This window comes from Camelus ferus, chromosome 17 (genome assembly GCF_009834535.1).
Source record: "Camelus ferus isolate YT-003-E chromosome 17, BCGSAC_Cfer_1.0, whole genome shotgun sequence".
In the NCBI taxonomy this organism is placed as follows: Eukaryota; Metazoa; Chordata; class Mammalia; order Artiodactyla; family Camelidae; genus Camelus; species Camelus ferus.
This window is the reverse complement of record NC_045712.1, coordinates 13,240,376-13,258,668: the sequence shown is the minus strand read 5'-3', so window position 1 is coordinate 13,258,668 and position 18,293 is coordinate 13,240,376. Positions and strand designations below refer to the sequence as shown.

The 18,293-nt window shown below is 42.7% G+C and overlaps 1 protein-coding gene across 1 annotated transcript in view; it reads right to left on the bottom strand.

Annotated features, from left to right (window-relative positions):
• Nucleotides 1–18,293, bottom strand: part of MAGI1 (membrane associated guanylate kinase, WW and PDZ domain containing 1) — a 578,793-nt gene that overhangs the window by 19,649 nt on the left and 540,851 nt on the right. The window contains 6 exon segments of the mRNA XM_032458123.1: nt 2,507–2,800; nt 5,551–5,743; nt 7,546–7,637; nt 10,491–10,574; nt 14,209–14,347; nt 14,349–14,426. Coding sequence (XP_032314014.1) covers nt 2,507–2,800; nt 5,551–5,743; nt 7,546–7,637; nt 10,491–10,574; nt 14,209–14,347; nt 14,349–14,426 — 880 coding nt within the window.

Sequence of the window (18,293 nt, the reverse complement as noted above, 5' to 3'; positions counted from 1 at the left end):
TCTGGTGAGGCATACGAGTCTGCTAGCACCGAAAATTCAAACTGAAAACACCTGATGGACAAACAGACTTTCTGAATTTCTAGCCAGAATGATGAAAGCTTTAGAAAAAGGGCATAATTATGAGATGAGCCAAGAAGGCACCCAACGTTGACACCTATTTTTCCTTTAATGACCTCTGCTCCATCAGTCTGTGTCGTGGGCTTTCAGAGAAGGGCCCAAATGGCCCATTAGCTCTGACGTCCTCCTCCTTGGTCACAAAAATCCCCTCAAAGGAGTAAGAAAATCTGGTACCTACTCAGGCTGAGGACAGGGAACCAAAGCTAGGTTCAGATCATTCCTCAACCCTCTTCTTTAAACACTTCCTTTCTCCTGATCAGTTCCTACACAAGCTACGAGAGGGTAAATCAGGAACGCACATTTGAAGGTTGACCATGCGCTCTAAGACATTTCGTGTCACAACGAAGAGTGTGGATAACTTTAAGAAGAGAGGTGGAAAGCTGGCTTGCAGGCCTGACATAGGGTTTCCAGATAATCATATACTGTGTTTCAAAGTTTCTTGTGCATATTCACTAACTGAGAGTTTGTCTTTCTGGGGACTGTAAAGAGAGTAATACAGTCGAGCCACCTTTGGGAAAGGGTAACAAAATTAACATAGGAGATGTTGAAACTAACTTAGCAGGCTCTTCCATCATAATTTAGTGCTTAAGGATAAAATGTGTGGGAAAATGAGCTACAGTTCCTTTGAATATTTGCCTGAGTCTGTATTACTGGATGTAAGATCAAAGTCAAAGAATTTTTTCAAAAAGGAAGTTAAACAGTCTTTTGGAATGGCAAGAAGCAGGTGCAGGGGGAAGCCTTCCTACTGGATGGAATTCAAGGTCTTGATTAAGTCTAGCCTATCTCCAAGGACAAATCCCATGGGAAAGGTAGCATACGGCAAGTAGGAGGGAAGCTCTGTATAGCTCAGAACAGAAGTCTTGTGCAAGGTATTAAGGAAAGTTTAATTTGTTCATTATAAGAGCTGGAGGAGAACAATCAAAGATCAAATTGGAATTGAAGACATTAAATATTTGTTAAATAAAGCATAGCCTCCCGTCTGAAACATCTAGTTCATTCTAGAAAGTGACACTGAGAAGTCAAAAATCCTGAGAACATCAGAGTGCAAATTGTACCTCAAAAGAAACTAACTAGTGTTTTCTTTTCCCTTCTCTGCCTTTTTTGTTTTTAAATTAAGCAGAAATCAATATTTTAAATTAACTTAAAAACAAGCCCCCCAAACCCTGCCTTGAGGTCAAGTCACCCACCCACAACATGCTATGATAACGTTATTAATATAGCTCAGAAAAACACAGTTAGTAATGGGGTGTTTGTTACTGCAGCCACACATGCATAGACCTGGCTTGACTCACTGCCTCTAATGAACACACCTCGGGGGAGACGGCTTTAATAGGAAGCAATATACCAAGACTAAAGGAGGCAAGTGAAGTTCTACTGGAGCAGGAAGCAAATGGGATGGAGCACTTAGCAGATGTTAGCTGGCAAGTGACCACTGGTCCTCAGGTTCCATGTGGACAAGTCATTTCAAGACAGAGCTAGATTAAATTTCAAAGCCTGTCCAGCCCTTCCCTGTCCGCCAGTCATATTCCATGTTAATTAATAAATGTGCTTGGGGAAAATGACAAATGATTTTTTATTTAATGAAGAAGATGGATCATTTTGAGAGTTCATTCCATTCTAAAAGGAAATAGATGCATAGATTCCTAGTTCCTGGAATCACCTGGCTTCCTATTTTACCTTGGCTAGTGCACCCAGCAGCGTTAACCCCCAGCATAGGCGGGACAACTATGGTTCCCCATACTCTGCTGAAGCCCCCAACTTCTGGATGAGACAGGATAATCACCCCTTCTAGAATTCAAGGGCAGTGAAGACAAATGGCTCTTAACTTGGATTTTAATTACATTCTTAACCAGGCAACAGCAAACATATCATTTAAAAATTAAAACGTAAACATTTCAGATGGGGAGAGAGTAGAGAAAGGACACAGATAAGGTGGAAAGGGCACTTCAGGTATATTTTTACTCCCTACACCTCTATTTTTTTTCTCCTAGGCATTTATTTTTTCAACTGTGGGCTTCTAAAAACTCTTATACCTTCTGAGGCTACTGCTATAAATGATCTCCTACTCAGGACCTGGCACAGGGCTTTCTCTGGCAAGAATTTTTCCCGCTCTATACCGTTGAGGGGCTGCTTTGCATACTTCACCTACGACTGAGGTGTTCTGCCTGTGAACACACATTCAGAGTGCAAGCTGAAGGGTTTAAAAAAAAAAGTCCCAACCTTCAGGAGGGGAAAAGCTATCGAAATACACTCCATCCCCAGTTAAGACTTGAATTCCCTAAAGCGAAAAGCATTTCTGATAATGAGACAGTGGCCGTCCTTCACTGGCCCTGGGACCCTCCCGGGCATCGCAGGAAAGCAACGCACAGAAAGAAGCGGCCGCACTCACCGAAAGTCGTGCCGGCCTCGGGCCTGCTCACCGACGACACGATGACAAAGCCGAAGCCCTCGTTCTCCCCGCGCCGGATCTCCACGTCGTACGGCTGCACCACGGTGCTCACCACGCCGCTGCCGCCGCCGCCGCCGCTGCCGATGCCGCTGGTGCTGCCGCTGCCCGAGCTCACCGTGTTCAGGGAGTTCTGGCTGCCCTGCGGGGTGCGCTTCTCCTCGGTGAGGGAGGCCGGCTGAGTGCTACTGTGGTGGGACGAGGCCGGCGAGGGCACCTCGTTCTCTGTTTTGGGGGCTGTGCAAGAGATGCTCCTCTCGGTGACCCGCCTTGGCCGGCCACGCGCCCTGCGCCCCCGTCTTCCTCCCCCTACCCATCCCCCACGCGCAGGTAAGCAAGCGATGAACAGGCGAGACAGCCTCTGGCCCCACGGAACCGACAGAGAGCAGTTTCAAACCTCTTCTCCCGATAAGTATTTACCACTCAGGATCTACTGACATCCACCCCATGGCAAAACACAAACGGACACCAAATTCTGTTCCATTCACTGCCTACTGTGTATCAACACCTGCATTCAGACTCAAGTTTGCAGCAAAATCGGCCCACTCTGAAATGTTTCCTGGAGCACGAATCAAAAAACAACCTATCCACGTTATGCTAAGTGGAATGAGTCAGAACGACAGATACCGTATGATATCACGTACACGTAGAATCTCAAAAATACAACAAACTAGTGAATATAACAAAAAAAGAAGCAGACACACAGAACTAATGGTTATCAGTGGGGGAGAGAAGCAATATGGGGGTAGAGGGGTAACAGGTACAACTAGTAGGTATAAAATAAGCTACAGGGACGTATTGTACAGCATGGGGAATATAACCAATATTTTATAACTATAAACGGAGCATAACCTTTAAAGATGGTCAATCACTGTACTGTACACCCATAACTTACAGTGTGTTGTACAGCAACTATACTTCCATGAAACAAATAAACAAAAAAGACCCATCAAGAAGGAAGTGTAGGTGACGCCACCATCTGTGCCTCAGAGACACGCCCTTTGCTGCACTCAAACTGTCATGACCCTCAAGTCCCATTTCTGTTCAGCTCTCCAAACAGTTCTGCTTCTGCCTTTTCCGTCAGGGGAGAGACTGTAAGTTGACAGTACCATTAAGATTTTCCAGACTGTGGGATTCCTGGCAATGCCAGCCAGAGGTATACTTAGCACCTCTTCCCAGCTTCCAGATGTCAATTATCTACTCTGATCACACATCTGGATGCATTAGCCTCCCTCAGAATTCATTTCAGCAAATTCCAGTTTTTCTCCTTTGTCAAGTGACAGGGTAGGGCACTCCTAAACAGCCACAGTAGTAGGTGGTATCAACTTACTTAAATTTCATGCCAAAAGCAAAATGCATATTTGGGTTTTGGATAGAACTACTACATTTATTCCCCAAAGTGTCTCCTTTCATAGATTTAGTTTATATTGTAGTGAAATATATGGAACATTGTTATTTTAACCATTTTAGGTAAATAGTTCAATGGCATTAAGTACAGAAATATTGTTGTTACTCATCACCACCACCCATCTCCAGAACTTCTTCCTCTTCCAGAACTGAAAATCTGTATCTAGTAAATAGCAACTAACCATTTTCCCCTCCCCCAGACCCTGGCAACCACCATTCTGCTTTCTATCAATTTGACTACTCTAGGTACCTCATATAAATGGAAGACTGTAATACTGTCCTTCTGTGAATGGCTTATTTCACTTAGCCTTATGTCTCTTCAAAGATTTAACATGCCTTTGACCCAGAACTAAAAATCCTCAATATTTAACATTGTAAAAATAAATGTGAAACCAACAAATATCACATATATCTCCTATTTTTATTTGGGCCAGTAGAGTCAAAAAGTTTTCATCTCATCTCAAAAGCCATTTCTGACTGCTGTTGGTTGCATGGAATTCAATGTTAAGATTCTGAGGCCATCGATGAGCTCTAGGGACATAACTAATTAACAGTGTTTCCCGTGGCTGCAGGAGGTAGGACTGTCACACAAGAAATCTGATATCTTAATTCTGTAATTAATTATATACCACTTAAATGAGCTCTACTAACTTTTTGTTTTTAAAACAAGTTGCCAGGTGATTTTATCTCATATGTAGTTGTTTCACTAATATTAAAACTATGAAGAATTCATAGTATTTCATGGCATATTTCTTCAATAATTCAACTGATACAACCCAAGATCTGTCTCTCCTGCATTCTGCATTCTGTCCTGAATAACTGGGTGTGGGGGCTGCTGACAAAGCTGGTGAATGAACGGAAAGGACAGACACTCACACAGTGAACTGTCTCAAAATGGCAGAATCACAGAGAAGTCAACTGTGATTCCCAAGAATGGCAAGAAGAGGATGCTGAAATCTGAAGGCAGTGGGAGGAAGGAGGGAACTTCTGAGGGTTTCACAGAGAAGGCTATATTTGAGTTGGGCCTGAAAGGTATGCAGTATTTTGAGAACTCGAGTACTTCGAAGCTTGCAGGAGGAAGGAAGCACAGATGACGTAGAACTGGCCAGCTCTACAACTTCCATATAGAGAAAAATTAAAAAATTAAAATCTCGCTTTAATTCATATGACTGTCAACAACAGAGTAGCTTTTTAATGAGCTTATTTTGCAGCACAAACTGAATTTTGACCTTTTAACTTGAAGCTACAAGGCTCCTGACTGTCCTAAATGACCTATTTTGTTGAGAATTCCCATTAAATGAAGAGAGTAACTAAGTTCTAGTGGGAAAGGGGATGGGGGAAGGTAACGTATATTCAACGAGCCTTATTCTACAAGCCTGTGCTGAACAGACAGGGATAGCACATTAAAGTACTTTCGAATGACAGTAGTTGTGCAGGGTTTGAGGGAAGCAAACCATCTGGAAATTCTGAGCTTAATCACATTTGCTAAAAGAGATGCTTGAGGAGGCAGACACAGGAAGGGGCCTTTTCTATGAATCCAGTGACAAGGCACTGTCTAAAGGAATGAATGAAAAACATACCCGCAAACACCACTTTACGCCGCACCGTGAGATTGACGTGGCCTTGCTTGGCGGCTTGTTGCATAAGCTGGACCACAAGCTGGTGTGATTTTCCAATTACTGGTGTCCCATCCACACAAATTAATTCATCCCCAGACCTCAGGCGGCCGTCGGTATCAGCAGCACCCAGTGGTACGATGTGACCGATATAAATCTGTTGAGTAATTGGATGATGGATGAAACATAGACCTTTTGATTTACTATTACAGGCGGACCTCAGAGACATTGCGGGTTTGGTTTCAGACCACCACAATAGAGCAAATACCATCACAAAGCGAGTATCGTGCACGTTCTGGTTTCCCAGTACCTATAAAAGCTATGTTTACACTATACTGTAGTCTATGAAGTGTGCAATAGCATTGTCTTTAAAGAAGTGCACACCTTAATTAAAAAATACTTTATCGTTAAAAATTGCTACGCATCCTCGGACAATGCAGGGTTGCCACAAAACCTCAATTCTTAAACAAAAGAAAAGTATTCTCTGCAAAGCGCAGTAAAACAAGGTTTGCCCTGCACCAAATGATGGCCTGAACATTTGTAAGAGCAATTCAGTTCATTCACTCGTGTCTGCAAGCCATGACACAAACACTGATTGAGCACCCACTGGATACCAGGTGCTGTGCTAGGTGCTACAACAATTCTTAAATGGTGAAAAAAAAATTTTTTTTTCTTGTTTGGTTCCTTAACATCTACTGATGGTTTGGTGATGACTTTTCCCCCCTTTTTGTAGAAATTAATCATTTTACTCCCTTAAATGGCAAAACTTTTTTTTCCTTTTCTGTCTACCTGAGAACCCTCCTATGCTAAATATAGTAGTAATACAACTATTCTTTAAAGGCTAGTGTGTGCCTAGCAGTAGGGAATGCACAATAAATACTGTTAAATGAAGGGATAAATCAGGCAAAGTCTGGTTTGACATCCCCATTTCTGTAGTCTGTAACAGCTGTATGCAGAACAGATTTTTCTAGTCAGTGTCTTGCTGTTACATTAATCACTCACTCAACTTTGGCTAAAATATTTGTGCTTTGCTTGCCTTCTCACTAGATAATAATGCTATAACAATCTTTATGTGGCATTTACTGTTGACAAAGAACTTCAACACAAGAGTGGCTAAGAAAAAAAATAAATAAATAAAACAAGAGTGGTTAAGAATATGGACTCTGGAATCACACCCTTTCCAGCCCCTTCATTTACTAACTCTGTGATCCCAGGCAAGTTCATCTATGTTTCTGGGTCTTTATTTGAGGATTTGAAAAGTGCGGGTAAATTCATGGATTTGACGGATAAAGGAGAAGACTGTATGTTAGAAGCCTCTAGCATAGCATCCGGCACATAGTAAGCACTCAATAAGTAATAGCTATTTAATTGTGATGAAGAAATGAACAATACTTAACTTTAGTTCTCTTTTCCCCTTCCAAATGAATCCTGTGATGTTCTATTCAATTGATCCTAAAGATGAGCCCTGGTGAGGTTAAATATCTCCTAACCCTTGTTCAGGGTTCTTTCTCTAATTTTGTAAAGTTGGTGGTCCTACTTTCTCAAATCTCTCGTAATGCTTGATAAGTGCTCTCTATACACTAGCTACTCCGTATACAAAGCCAAACTACCTGCTGGCAGATTGAACAGAACTGGCCAGGAGGATCGGGCCATTGTTCTCTCAGTTGATGTCTATCCCTATATTGCTTTTAGGTTTCCTTTCCTTTGATGGGGAGCTTCAGATGCCACAGCTGCCGCTTTCCACAAGCACAAACACCAACTTTCCTTCTTCTTCAAGGCAAAAAGAGCTTCACAAAATCCAAAGAATAACCCCCACTGCCTAAGATGAAACAGTCAGGGGTGCACCTAGCTGGACTCAAAATTTTGGCGATCTGTCCCTACTGCCAATTTGCTTTGAAGTCTTAAAAAATAGCACTGGGGGTGGGAGGCGGGGTGACAGGTAGACAAAAGACGACTCACAGGTTCCCCTGGTTCATTTCCACCGAGAATCCTAAATCCAAATCCAGTCTCTTTTCTCCAGAGGAAGATGTCCTGTTCTTGGTAATCTGGAACTGCAGAGAGGGGAGAGGAAGAGAGATTATTCCTCTGATAAAAGGAATCAGAGCCCTAAGGTGGACACAGTTACAGCACCAGTACTGATGGTGCTTGTGCAGACGAAAGCTTTCCAACACAGATAATCTGGACAGGCGAAGTAACAGAGGACGCTGGGCAAAAGGAAACAGTAGGACCAGTCATTGAGCCTGAAGTTTTTTTCAAAGGACTAGTCACTGTTTGATAACTCCTAATCAAACCCAAGCCATTATCCCTAACTAAGGCTGAAGTCAGCACTCACCACTCTCCCTGGTATTGTTACGAGGGGAATTAAATAAATTCACGTCATCACGCTCGGCACACGGTGGGTGCCTGTGCCCGAGGAAGGAGTGCAGGCTAAGTCAGAGTGACCTTTGGAGTGGAGGCTGCTCCGAGGATCAGAAGACCTGTTAAGTACCTGATGTCATCAACTAGGAGATGAAAGAAAACAGCTTGAGGTAATGAGTGTTTTCCATTAAAAAAAAAAAATCACTTTTTGCTTTAAAAGTAATGAAGACTAGCAAAGCTAATAATATGACTTGTTAGATCATTTTATTACTCTCAAACATCTTAAGATTTCCAAATTTACAAAATTTCCTCTTTCACTACTATTACCAAAAAATATCCAGCCTTACATATCCTTAAGATCAACGGTGACAACAAAATTGTTCTATGTCAGGGAACTATATTTCATTGTTAATATGAGTGCCTTACTCCACAATGTGCCTCTAATGTTTCAACATTTTAAGTATTAATTTATTACCCAACAACATGATATTTTTTTACTTTAAAAGCCCTGTGATAGTCCAGAGCTTTAAAATGAAAATCTCATTTTTTTTTACAGAAAAGTAATTTCCATAAGAACATGCTTACTGTACATGAAATTGTTCTATATACCACTCTGTTACTTAACTAAGGGAACTAAAAAAGGGTTATTTCCACTTAATTCTTACTTAATATTTTAATGTATAACTAGTGCATTTTATCATCTGTAAAATGACAAATCTTTTATTTAAGGGGAAAAAATATAATTTAGCGACCATGAATCCTAAAGGAGATTTTTCAAATGCTGTTCTGCAGACTTTCTGGGTTTATTTAATTCATTGGCTTTGAGGCTGAAGGACCATATTGGCCTAAGAATTTAATTCCCATCTTCTCTGATTTTGTACAGTGGGACAGGGAAGAAGAAACTGGTTGTTTAGATTTCAAGCTGCCGAGAGATGTTCCCTTTTCAGGATTCACCCATAAGCTTAAAATGTATAGTGAATGAATACGCTAAGAGAGAAGAAACTAAATGAACAGGTGAGTCCAAGTCAGAGGAGTCTGAATCCAATATTTCTGCCTGAGCTATCTTAATGCTGTGCTTTAAATGGTGCTTCTAATCCAGCGCTTTCTTATTATAATTGCTGAGGCTAAGCTGTAAGATGCTGTGGAACGTGGAGTTAAGCTACATCATAGGACGCCCAGAAGCACAATTTGAGAATGATATTTTCTTGAGCACGCTAAGGTAACAATATTTTCTTTCTGTTTGAGTAGCTGGCTAAAGGGTATTTGTTGTAATAGCCTCATTGAAACAACAAATTAAATCAAGTTGTGTCTCTGTCTTCGGTTCACTCAAGCAGGAGGATTATCACCCAAATAGACCCCGAGTGCTTTCCAGTCAGCACTCGGTTCTTGGCTGAGTTTGCTTTAAATCCGCTGTGCCTGTCTGTGAACAAGGAAAGGACCTCTGCGGAGACCTCCAGCCCAGACCAATTTTTTCCTCAGCATCAATTAATATAGGAACACGTGCCCCTCCTACAGTGACATCAAATGTAGCAAGTTTCTGCCTTATTATTGCCCACTGAGGGGTAAGCCACCATGGTTTGGGCAGTTGTAGCCACCAGATCTAGGCTTATCATACAGTGCAGTCCATTGGAAAAAAATTTGCTTCTCTGAGAATCAATAAGCAAATAGTAATTTTATTTAAAGAGCTTCCTGTTGAAAGGAAGATGCCCAATGACAGATACCAAGGATGCAGAAGACGTCAGTGATGAGCTTTTTACGAAAACACGCACAAACACAATACAGCAACACACAGACACGTTACAAAGAAAGTCTTTTGGCCTTTGAACTGTGGCATTTTGATAATTATATTCTTCTACTGACCAAACACCATCTGCCCAAATATACAACTTCGGTCATCAATCAGTACTGAAACATATTACAGATTTATAGAATGATTTTTCCCTTCTTTGTCCTCTGCTGCCACTTCTTCCCAAGGGCACTAAAGTTTCTAAACTACTCCCCCAAAATGTTTTTTGTTCTCTTCTCTATTTCAGGCAGATTTTATTAAAATTAAGTTTCTAGGAGGCAGTGAGGTAGAGCCATCTTTCTGATATTACTATCACTTTTTTTTTTTTTGGAGTGAGACTAAATCAAAAAGAGCTAAGAGAATCTTGTCCAGCTTTGTTCATTTCTAGGCCCTTGCATAGGGGACATCTGAACAGCTAATTTCCTTTGGTAGTTCCACTAACGACTCCAGGAAGCAGTCAAAAGACTTCCTTTGATAATTAGAAAGGATGGAGTCACCAGGGTTTTGGAGAACTGTCCTGGTGACTTCATTACAACAGACACAACACATTTGCAGACTTGGCTGAACATGCCCAACATTTTTTATTTCATCTTGTCTTTGCTCTTTGCTTGGTTAAGAAGAATGCCTCAAACACTTCGGTTCATGGCATCTTTCTTATTTCCCTCCCTTTTCTGAGTTTCTCCCCAGCCCCCCAAACCAATGGGAACATCAAACAGGATGAATAATAATGGAGAAATGAAAGTTTTCAGTGAATCCTTACTCTGACATTCTCCAAAATTCGTGGAATTGATTTCTTTCTCTCTTTCACCCTTGCTCAATCCCGATGAAGGCGAAGGTGACATAGCTGGAATATTAATTTCACAATTTTGCAAAGCTTAATGTATGTGCTTTCTCTTAGTTCACTTTAATTTAGTTTTGATTGATAAGGAACGTGCAGTTAAGCTTTCACAGTAAAGGTCAAGGCTGCTGTGGATTTTAAAAGACTATGGTTTGATTCTTTTTTTCCCTCTTTTTTTTTTTTTTTTCATGGTACTTTGCTTGTCAAAAAGCTAGAATTTAAAACTGTACCGTTTGAGAATTTCCATTACCATCTTAGACTCTTCCTATTTAATTACACCCCGAAGTACACATTCTTGTATGACCTTGTTTGAAGCATGTCATGAACTTTAGATTTGTCTAAACCCTTTTTCCCTTTTGAAGGAAAAAAAAAAAAAAACTTAAAGCATACTTCTGTCATTGCCACACTCCTACGTTTATTTAAAGTCGTGTCAAGTTCCTGATGGGATTAATTCTTGGGCTAATACCTATTCGGATAAATTCTAGGCAGTTCAGGCAGAACAGTCTTTTATTTACTGACACAAATCATCAGATCTGGCCAAGAGCTGAACAAACACACAAATAAGAACTGTCATAACAGCTCTTAAAATCTAGATGCACAGCTCAGCTCCTCAAATTCACTGTGATAAAGGAGCCGCTCCCCAATTCCAGATCCGTAAGCACGTCGCTCTCGAGGGACAGGTTTACTGTGGTTAATAGGACAGCTTTGTCATTTTTTTCTTTCCCAACTATTTTATCAACAGGCAAAAGTTTCAACTGCAAAAAGCTTCAGACTTTCTTTTGTAGGCAACACTAGTGGATACGAGCTGTTCTTCCTGAACATTTAATGAATGAGACAGCATCACTGTCATTTCTTAAGGATGGGCACCACTGGCTTGTTATCTACAGAAAACACAAAACAGGCAATGTGGCTTCTAAAGGACTCTCATGTGTCCTTTGAGTTCTTCAGAGGGATTTATGAGCACATCTGTACTTCCACTTGATTCATTCAGACACTCCTGTCTCGACAGATGGCCGTATCGAGAATTTGTTATTTTTGCACAGCATCTAGACCACGTGAAGGAGTTGGATTGGAGACCATGTTAAGAACCTTCACAATAAAATGAAATACAAGGAAAATATATGTCCTCCTCACCCCAAAAAACGGGGAGAAGTTAAGGGTACAATGAAGGTGCTATTGCTGACTTCAGCTCTCCTGTTTTCCCTGGAGTACTCTGCTCATTTTAATATGCCTTGAGGGGTCGGGCAGGGAATCATTCCTAACCAGACTACATGCTGTATTTTTTTTTTTTTCAAAAGACAAGGTTAAAAAAAATAGCCCAAGGGAATGGCAGAGACTGATGGGATAAAGCGAAATACTGATTAAAAGACAAGATTGGCGTAGGTTCATTTGTAGGTACTGTGAAGAAAAGAAAACCATTGATGGATATGGAACAATCACCATTGGAGAGAAAAGTCCTACCATGGTCCTCGTTTACTGTGAGGAGGAAACCTATGTGAATTTTCACATCTATTAGGTTGCTGCGATCACTCAATTACAGAGCCTCCAATCGCCAAAAAATGGATTCTCATTTGTGCTGCCAGGTCCTCGTCTTTAGATGTTAGAGAAAGTGGAGACCCACCCTGGTGCTAATCCAGATATTTCAGTCTGACTCTCATTCGATGCTTTTTTTTTCCCCCTGGTGAAAACTTTTCAAAAAAATTGGATTCAGTACCAAGTTCTGAAGAAATACTGCTTCTGTCAAGGTGAAAACGGCCCCTGAGCTGTAACCCCCTATTCACTGGGTGCATCAGAAGTGTCGATCCGTGCAGGCCCCCGCCGGCCCTTCAGAACACGGTTTACTTTATCATGAAAAGATTCATCCATGGAAACTCAGTCATCAGCATGTACTCCACTGAGGGAAGCAGGGGCGCGGTCAATAAAGCAGTATTTCCACGTCAACTGGAGTTGGGCCATTGATTCGAGGAGCCCCGTGGTTAGAGAGAAATGTGAATGGAACATGAAAACATTCCGCTTTGGAAAGCGTTTCTCCAGTGAAATCACTACGGTTAGTGAGAGGACACAGGGAGAACAGTCGCTTAGTAACATCAGCTTAGCAACGCCTGCTTACGAGGATGCTCCCGGGGAACTGCATCTCCTCTCGCCAAGGGTCAGGTGTACTCTGGGGTCTTCCTAAATAAATCCCTTCTCAAATGATTAGACTTTTGCTGACATAGTGAACCCTTAGCCCAAACAGCCTGCATAATTCCACGCACCATTATAATTTGGAGGCAATGATCTCTCTCCCTTGAAGGGGGAAAGGACGGGGGGGGGGGGCCCCTGAGTGACTTCCTAGAATTTGATACTCAGCAAGACCCCAGACGTGCCTTGTGTCCCCGGAGTGCTGACTTTCACCAGTAGTGTGGCCAGCTCTCCTCTGGCGGGGATGCTGGCCTCGCTCCCCTGTTTTCTTTGGGTCAGAGAGGAGTTGCGTCAGCCAGCAAAGGAAATGCTTCATGGCCAAGTACGAGCGGGTGGGCGGGAGGCAGGAGCACTTCCCACACCTCCCACCACCTCTGTGCCTGGATTCTCCAGGGGGCCTTGCTGAGAGAGAAGCACAGCTGTGGCTACAAAAGTAACCACTGATGAGGGGACTACAACCAAGAAGAGGGTAAGAATGATTCTCTGCTCTCTTCCAGTTTCCATCAGACCCTTCACCAAAACCCGGCCTCCTCCCTCATTAGACATTCTCTCCTGTCCCAGAACAAAAAGAGAACACAAGGAGGAGCATGGACTTCATACCTGTTCATCGTGACCATGCATCCTCATGAGAAAACGTCACTAAGAATAACAGCTCCCCCACCCCCAAACAGGGCCTATTTGCATCCCCTAAGATGAAAGCATTTTAAGAACTTAGGGAATAGTAAGATAAATGAATGTTATTCATGGGGAATAGTCTTTGGCAATCATTTCATCATAAAAAGTAAAAAAATTAAACATTAAGGGCCTTTTCCATTTATAAGAGCCAGAAAGTTACCAGGTATGACATCACTAGCTCATATTTATTGAAAAGGTAAAGTCAAAGGAACATGCTCAACCACGGTATAAATAATTAAAGCACAAAGCACTCACTGCTTTTTTTTTTCCCCCTTTTTAAGGGGAATGTTTAGAAAGACTGATAATGGTTAAAAAAAGAAATTACCACTATCCTTAAAAAACCAGGAGACCACTAAGAAAGCACTTAATTTCTTCTCATTACTCCTGCCATCCAAACCAATCAGATTTATGTTCAACTGTGTATCAGAGCTGTTTCAGAAGACTGGTGCTCAGAGCCAGCCACCATCTCCATGCGGGGAAGAATTAATGAGGCCACAGCTCTGATCTGCCACTTCTTTTAACAAAAAGGAAAAATAAAATCAATTTTTACCCAGACCCTTCATCTGATGACCGTCCATATCTACCCTTCCCCAAACTGAGGACCTAACAGAGGCTCCGCGAATATCCAGCAGGTTCGAACGCTGCTCTGAGACGTTTTCACCTCTCACCTGGATTCACCTCTCTCCGGTTTACACTCTGAAAATCTATTCTCAATAAGCCTCAAGAGAAAGTTGGGAGGCCGGCGGCGGGATCTGGGGAAGACAAGAGCCCGGGTGCTACTCACGTCGGTTTTCATACATGCTCCTGGACTGCGCCCAGATTTTAAAAGGATCTGGTTTTTTCTGCCCGGTGCTGTCGGTCTGATCGGGAGCCGGGGCGTCTGCGGGTGGGTACTCGGGCAGCACCTGCGGGCCGTGGCCAGGGGGAGGCCGTGTGCAGGCTTCGGTGGCTGGAAACACTGTGCTGTGAACTGTTCTGGCTGTCTTTCCTTTCCAGGGGTTGCTGAAAGGGAGCGAGTGAGAGGGGCAAGAGGAGAAGGTTATTATTGGTTCCCCGAGTGGGTGTTTTCCATGAGCCTGTCTTTGTTGGGCACTTGTTTGCACACGTACGTAGACACATCAGCAACATTTTGGCTTCCACCTTCGCCCAGCTCCTGCTGAAGGCAGTACATCCCCAGGAGACTGGCAGACGGACAGAGGGGCGGGCCAGATGGAAGCACATAATCACAAACCGGGCGGCTTTCTGGGCTGGAGCAGAAAACAAATCCAATTTGCATCACAGGTTCTCCGCTAAGACACTGGGCTCGCTTATTATAAGCTGTATCCGTTTTAACATCTTCATTTTGAAACAAAACATGTGGCACCAAAGACCATGAGTGGTTTGAACAGAAGGCTCTCATATCTGAAAGGAATTCACAACCAGGGCTAAAAACGCTCCTTGGGACCCCACATCTTCCACCTTTCATTAATAAAATATTCAACTTCTATCTAAGGATTTACCATCAGTCCTTGTAGCCTGTAAGAAACAGGAATCAGATCTTTAAAGAATCACATCTAAGACTGATGTGCCCTTGTACTTTTAAGTATATACATAACTATTATCTGAAGAGCTTTCATAATTCTTAGCGAATCAATTTTTGAGGCCTCACATTTCACCTCTTGATCTCCTGACACTACTGTTGGTTGAAAACTGAGATCCATTTTTATATATGTGTTGACCTCAGGGGGTCAGCCTTCTCAGATCTGCAACTTGTCCAAAGTCCGAGTAGCAGCCAAAGGGAAAGAGTTTCATCTGAATTCCAATGCAATAAGCAGGCTCCTGATCCTGAAAACCTGCTCAGCAAAAGACCCTTCCCGTTTTTTGAGATGCTCTTGGTCTGAAGGGCAACTGAATGGAGAACAAAATCTAGTGGAAGGAAAAATACTGGAGGGGGAAAACATGGAACATTTCAGCTCTTACTTTCTCCGATAAAAGATGTGGTAAGCCCAGGTGTTTAGTTTCCCCCTGTTCAAAATAAAAATCCTAGACTCCTGTCTCTTACACAACAGATGCCACGTCACTACATTTATCTACCTCAGAGCATCATAACTGGACACTGCCAACCTCTCTTACAGGTCCTGCAGAGCTTAGGAGTTTTTAGTTTATAAGATTTGTGACTCAGACATTCCATTTCCCTCAAGTTCTTTAAAAGCATCAAATTCTTGCCCTGGGTCTTAACAATTCAGTCTTAGAACAATGGTTCTTCCTTGCTCTCTCCTCAGGTGGCCTCCATCTTCCATTCCCCAACTTGATGGACATTTCTAAGGTCCCTTTCATTCATTTCTCAGGCCTCTCTACTCCCCCTCCCTCTAGTCCTTGCTTTGAAATCTGAAGAAAGGCCAAGGAGGACAAAAACTTCACCATCCCTGACTTTTACAGATTACAGCTCTGAATATAGGTTTCAGTGAAGATTCAAAGTTGAGGAAAACTGGGCATGCATTTAGCAAAGACCAATAGACCATTTGAAATTATGCTTGGTGTGCTTGTGGGAGAAATACGAGGGCCATATGCTAACCTAGCAAAGAGGTCTTGGTAAGAATGTACGAGAAAGCTCAATTCACTCGGACTCAAGGAGACAAATTACTTTGGGAAAGGTGTCAGGAAACACATGGACCTTTGGGCAAGGACACCATCACCTTCACCCCCTATGTCCCCATTGTTCCCTTTTGAAGATAACGTGCTCAGCTCCGACCTGGATGCATCAGTATTCCAAAGACTTGGGAGAGAACCTGGTTCTGCAACTTCCAAAAGCGTCCCACCCCCTCACCAAAGTGAATTCGGCCCTCGGGACCAGCTCTCCCATTTCAGCCCCGAAGAAAGTCAGTACCTGCCTTGTGCTTCCCCTGGAGACATGCTGAAGATTTTCAGATGCAGGAAAGTGTCAATGATGGATACAGTCCCCACACCCCCTTCCCTGTGCGTGGGAATTTGCGTGCCTCCTCACTGTGATCTTTACAAGGGTCCCTGTTATAAACAAGCATGTGGGGTGTCAGCCCATGTCGGGCGTGCACACACCCCAGCAGACAGAGAAACAAGTTGGATTTGGGGTGGGTTGTCCTGTCTCTTATATGTTCCTGTACTGCCTACTTCTTATTTTTACAACGTAAAGAGAATGCTTTGTATAATCAAGACAAAATGCAAAGCTATTTTCATTTTGAAATGAACCTTGGAAAGGAAAATTAATGAGACTATTAGTTTCTATCTTTTTACACTGTGGTAGTGCTTTGTTTCTGCTCTCTTTTTGGAAGGGAGGAAAAAGATATTTTACAAGTAAAAGCAAATAGTTCAATAGATTAAGGACCTCTGGATTTACCCTGAGAGCTGTACCACTCCCTTCAAGCGCCCACCCTCTCCTGGTTTCTCAAGTGAGGAGCAAATGCTGGATGTGGGGTTGGTCCATTGACACTGAATTCATTTCCCAGTTAAAGTCAGTCTCTGACCCCTGAACCACCAGTCTCCTCGGTGTTGAGGCGCCTCTTCCCAAAGCCTCGCAGGGACCCAGTGAGCCGCACTGCAGGATCACCTGAGGGAAACGCCACACCTCTCTCCTTCTTCCTTTCCTGGGCTTACTCTGTAACCTCTCTAAATTTAACCTCTTCTAATCACTGCCTCTTCCTGAACAGGAGAAACAGCTTTCCGACAACCCTGACCCACTAAGAGAGTCTGGACCTTCCTCCAGCAGAGAATGCACACACGCTTTTTACACACAGACCCGCAAAGATACGCACACTGATTCTGTATGTCACCTCACGGGTTTCCAAGACTGCGGTGGCTGTCCCAGTGTAACAAATCTGACATGGAGGACCTGGAAACCTTGAGTTTAACTGAAGAGACGGCTTTGCCAAAACCAGACTGTGCAAATGACGTTTACGAGAAATACCTGGGGCCATTTAAAAAATTTTCTCACCTTTTCTCCCCTCCCCAAAAAACAACACATTGAGGTCCAATTTATCACCAAATGACAGCTACAATACAGAATGAGTTGGCAGAACTGTTTCTCCATCAAACTGCACCCATCCTTTCCCTTTTAATGCCGTCTAAACCTTGTCCCTAAATTTGGAAAATGAAAGGCAAGCAGCATCCTGGGAAGATCTTCTAAAAACTATGCCACCACAAAACCTATCACTAAATGGCATCTTCTGACCCACCCCCTACGGGCTAAATACACAAGCATCTGGAAGCTTTTTGGATTTTCCCCTGATAAGATTTGACCTCCCTTGATGTTTCTTCTCAAGTTCAATTATGAAAACAACTTAATTTGAAGATGCATTGTGTGTGTAGTATCTTGGCACCTAGGCCCTTTGTGAAGTTATGCTCTGTGTGTGTGTGTGGAAAGTTCAAAATATGCCTTTTTATCGTCTAGTTAGCTATGACATTGTCCTTTGTTTGGTCAGAGTCCAGAACTGTCCAGGAGAAAAGCCATGTTTATATATCTCTCAAATTAAAGTCACCTTGCACGCCTCTTCAGCAATCTGGATCACGTCTCCGAAGACTTGGGGCAGGAGGACAAATCCACATCTGAACTAGTGCTCACAGAGGCTCTGACGTGCATCTAATGTGGCTGTCTATCACTTCATTTTTCTAGGTGAGAAACTGGCCTGAAGATAAGCATTTGTAGTTAAAGATGCACTTTGAGTTTGTTACGTTCTAAGAATGTGGATGGAGCAATTTCCAGAATACCAATGACAGACCACCCAGGGCAGCCCCTCTTAAGGAGGTACCTGTAATATATTTATTCCTTCATCCAATAAAGCATACAGATCACCTTCTGTGAGCCCGATTCTGAAAGATACAATGTCTCAGTGAGAAAGAGATGGTACCTGAGCACTT